Source organism: Pteropus vampyrus, unplaced genomic scaffold (assembly GCF_000151845.1).
Source record: "Pteropus vampyrus isolate Shadow unplaced genomic scaffold, Pvam_2.0 Scaffold438, whole genome shotgun sequence".
NCBI classification, from domain to species: Eukaryota; Metazoa; Chordata; class Mammalia; order Chiroptera; family Pteropodidae; genus Pteropus; species Pteropus vampyrus.
This window is the reverse complement of record NW_011889219.1, coordinates 11,491-16,130: the sequence shown is the minus strand read 5'-3', so window position 1 is coordinate 16,130 and position 4,640 is coordinate 11,491. Positions and strand designations below refer to the sequence as shown.

Here is a 4,640-nt window from a genome sequence, read left to right as displayed (position 1 = left end):
GCGTTTCTATTCTGATCCGCTGTGGTTGCGATGTGAGTACCCTTCATTCGTCGTTAAATGTCACCATCCCAGGAAAAATCGAGACAAGGAGAAAGCTGAGACGGCTCCTGGACCGCTCAGAGAGAGAGCACACCTGTCTCCTCAAGCGAGGCGGGCGTTTGCTCGCTGGGTCGCCTCAGTGACTGCCACGTCCGGGGTTCCCAGGCCCTGCAGACCAGGTGTGGAAAATGGGAAGCACGAACCCACGCACGGCTCACTTCCCACTTTCAAGGAGAAGGAACCTGGCTGTCCCTCACCGCCCGCTGCGTGCCAAGCACTGTGCCAGGTGACATTGCTTGTTCTCGAAGGACCACGTGGAGGGGCCTTCGTCGCAGGAGCACCCAGGTGACAGCGCCGAGCCTCGCGCCGCCGGACGGCCTGCTCAGGGCAATCACGCGGCTGATGCCGCACAGAGCAGGGGCTGGAAGCACATCCGTCAGCGACAAACCCGTGTTCTCACGCCACCCCCACCCCACTCCCGCCCCCTGACCAGCAGCAGGAACAAGGGAAGGGGACCAAAGCTACACACACTGGAGCGGAACATCTGCCTCCGCCACACACCCGGGCAGACGGCACAGCTCAGGAGGAGCCGTGAAAACCGTCACCCCGACCTGTGTCCCACCCACAAGAAGAGGCCGGTGACTAAGCCATGTTCAAAGTCCCGCACAGAACCTGCTACTTCTCTGCACAGGGCACACTCAGGAGGGTTTCGAACTGCATGCTTATTGTTACATGAAGTTCTGTGGCTTAAGAATGACACAGACAAATCCTCTGATGCCAAATACCATGGCATTTCTGAGTAATGGCTGGAGGCGCTCACGGCGCTCTGGGGCTTTCTACGGCTGCGGCAGTACAGAGAGCGTCATCGCCAGACCCAATACTTTTTCACGCCTCAGAAGTGGCCTCTCTGTTGCTTTCTTCCCTTCCTCCCTGTGGAACAAAAGGGGAGGCCCAGAGGGGCTTTTCAAAACCCCGCACAGTGACGTGCTGTCAGGAATATCGAGATTAACTTAAGTCAATGGTTTAGCACAGGTCACTCATCTGTCCCCCTGTGGAGCTTAGTTTCAGAAAGAAGAGTCGTCGTCGTTTTAATGCTAGCGTTCGGTGGCGTGCCATCGAGCGGAACGGGTCATTTTACACTGACAGGACTGCAGAGTGTCACCGCCATTGATCTTCAACCCTGGAGGGCCATTCGCACTTGCCCGGGAGCACCGCGCCTCAGTCCGCACACTGAGGAATTTTTAATTATACCAACGTGGAGTCGTCGCTTTTTTACCCCAAAATGAAATTAGACGAATAAAGAAATGAAGGGGCGTACGTGTGCATATCACAAACTCACACATATTTCAGGTTTGTTCAAAAGCAAGTACAATACATTCTTTCTCATTTGGGCTAAATGACAGGAAAATCTGTGATTACTTAAATAAGGGCAGAAGTTTGCATCTAACGACCTACAAATAAAGATTCGCTGGCAAAGGTATTATCATTAGCATGCGTGCCATCGATGGGTCACCCCTGTCTTGAGTGGGGGGTCAGAAATGCTCATCTCCACGTCATGGGCTTGAGATCGTGGGGACACGAGCACCCCAAAAAACCTAACAAGAGTTCAGTTGCCTGAGAGGGCCCACAGAGGTCTGTCTGGCTCAACATCACTGATCTTATCACACACTCACAACGCAAAAGACAGAGTCAGCGGGACGAGGGGTCAAAGCAAGACAGGAAAGCGGGGGCGGAGGAGAAAAACCGGGCACTTTTCTTTACCTGAAGAAAAGGGGGTTCATTCAGAGGGGAATGAGGGTGTGTCCAAGGACCAGCGAGGCCCCTGACAGGTGTTAGGGGCAGCAGAAGGGAAAAACGTGGGGCCCGCCCCACGGGCAGGCCTCCCGCACGGCCAAGGCCCCGGGCACGCAGCCCGCCTGCGACAGAACACACCAAGGACACTCACTCCGCGTTCTCAAAGCGAGCAGGCAGCGGGCACGCCCGTGCTCAGGGGCCCCCAAGAGCGCCCCGTGCTCTGCGCCAACACGCAGCTCACGACAGGCGACCCCACGCAATGCAACTGTATGAGCTCCTACCCCGTCGCAGTCCCCGGGGACCTGGGGGCCTCGCCGTGACAGAAGCAGGCTGCGCCACCCCCGGAAAGATCTCTGAGGCGTGTCTGATTACTTCATGAGAAAAGCTACCTGAAGCGCCACTCGCTGGCACTAAAAAGTCAAGGCTGTTATTACTGCTGAAATAGAAAATAACTCTAATATCAACAGGAAAAGCATCATATGGAGCCCAGAGAAGGGAGCACTTGATCCCACGCGGACAAGTTCCACGGAGCAGACGTCTGAGAGGCCCTTGCAGAGGCCAAGCCCATGGGCTCACGTGAAGGTACCGCTGGGACAGCAAGGGGGCCCCCCTTCCCGGGACGAGCCCGCCGCGGTCTCCGCCGCCCGCCCCGCCCCCAGACGCCGTGCTCTCGCTCCGCCTCCGGCTCGAGGCTTTTTCCATCTTCTCTTATATATTAGATCAATTATTAACACTGACAGCTCTGGGGTACTGTAGGATATAAGTGACAGGAATTATTCCCCTTGTATGTTTTGGAAGCAGATGGTTTATTTCCATTAATTTAATTCCACATGTAAATGTACTGCAGCTTGGGATGAGAATTTGAAAAGAATGACAGCTCTAATTTTTCACTGGTAAATGTGCGATTTTGAAAACGGCCACACTGTGCTGTGTACGGTGGGTCTGAGGTTCTGTCTCGTGGCCAGGGGCAACGACACCAGAGCTGACAGCGTGGGGCCATCGGTTCTCACTCTGGTGCCCGAACCGGCAGACACCTGCTTTATTTCCCCCCAAATCAGTGAGAAATGTAAGAACACATGACACCCAGAAATTCTCCCCAGGGGCCGAGCTCGGATTAACCCCTTCTCACACGACATGCTTGCTTGCACAATGACCCCTCCCGAACTCCTCGCTGGACCTTCCCTCCGGATGGAACTAACCAGACGGGCCTGTGGCTCCACTTCTTAAACGTCTCCTCCCTGGTTTTCCCCATCGCAATGACATCAGCATGAGGAGGGAGCCCCCCGCCAGGGAGGGACGCACAGTGCCTCCTCCCCTGGACACAGAACCAGAAACAGTCCAGCTCCCGCCGTCCGCCTGGCTCTGCTCACTCCTACATCGAAGGAAACACCCCTGGTTCCACTGGCGGGCGCCCTGCTTTCGTCTCTCTGTCTGGCCTCACTGGCCTGTGAGGTCCTCTACCTGTGTAAAGTGATCCGATTGTATTTCCGTTTACTGCCCTCGACACCCTTCCCTCCTTCTGCACGACACGGGCCCCTGTGATCAGGGCTGCTCACTGACCTCCACGACACCGGGTGCTCTGCCAAACGCCACCCCCTGGCTTCTTGGGACAACTTTACATGGTAAGTCCTGCCCCCCATTTAGCCAGAAGGAAACTGAGGCACTGAAAGGACAAACAGCTAGCAAATGGTGAAGCCAAATTTCTCCACGGCTCGTCTGACCCCAGGCTCCGTGTGCCCTGGAACTGGGAGGCAGAGCGTCTGCCTGTGAGAGGGGCCACAGGCTCTGGGCGTTGACCCTGCTTAGAAAACAGCGAACGGACAGGTCACGGACGGGTCCCAGGTGGGAACGCTTCTGAGCCCGCCGACGCTCTGCGTCATTCGTTCCCCCGGGATATTCCTCCCGGGCCTCACGGATGCAAAGAGCACTCAGGTGTTTTCTCTACTCCTGTGTGTTCTTCATGCATAATGAGTACACGTCTCCCGACGGCATCAAATTAAAAGTGCAAGAAGCTTTTAGACTCTGCATACTGGTTATGTAATGTCTCTTCCACCAATAAGGAAGATAAACATTGCTGGGGTCAAACCTGCTTAAAGTGCCTACCTTTGGTGGTGAGAATTTTTGAGGTGACTTCCAGTTTCTCCAATGGTTCCATCCCAATATTTTCCAATTTAATGATAAGTTGCTGAGTCTCTCCATTGTAAAGCTGGACTGACACATTAGTAGATATTTCGTCACCAGAGGAAGGCTGCAGTGAATGTGCAGATCTGAAATAAGAGTAAGAAAAACCCATTTTAAAAAGAAAGAAGACCAATGGCATGGGAACGGCACAGAGTGACTCGCGTCACCGCACTTGCCCATTTCAGAAACAGGGACCAGGGAACGCCAGCTTCAAACGCGAAATTCAGCACCCGGCTCCCGAGAAGGGAAGGGTGAACCGCCACGAGCCGGGCGCTCCCTCCGCGCAGACGCGTCCCGGGTCACTGGTGAGTCAGCACGTGATCGCTCTGACCTAATCATGGTGAAGGCGAAACGGAAACAATACATCGACGCAAATGAACTGTGAGCGTGTTGCTCTCTCAAAAAGATGAAAAATCTCATGCTCAGAGCTGCCTCAGGAAAATCCAAAGATTTAAGAAGGAAATGTAAATGAACCATTCCGACTGATGACATCAGAACTGGAACGAACAGGAAAGGAAGTGTGTGCAACAGACTCCGTGTCGTAGGTAAACATGATGAGCAAGGCCTGCGAACACCTGATATGACGCAGGGCGCCTGGTGCCCAGGTTGGATGGTGTCCTCAGCAC

The 4,640-nt window shown here is 54.5% G+C and overlaps 1 protein-coding gene across 1 annotated transcript in view; it reads right to left on the bottom strand.

Moving 5' to 3' along the window:
• The window catches only part of LOC105306488 (trafficking protein particle complex subunit 9-like), a 285,172-nt gene that overhangs the window by 269,048 nt on the left and 11,484 nt on the right, over positions 1 to 4,640 (bottom strand). Inside the window, exon 5 of the mRNA XM_011381532.2 lies at positions 3,937 to 4,100. Within this exon, the coding sequence (XP_011379834.2) occupies positions 3,937 to 4,100 (164 nt within the window). The remainder of the gene's footprint in view (positions 1 to 3,936; positions 4,101 to 4,640) is intronic.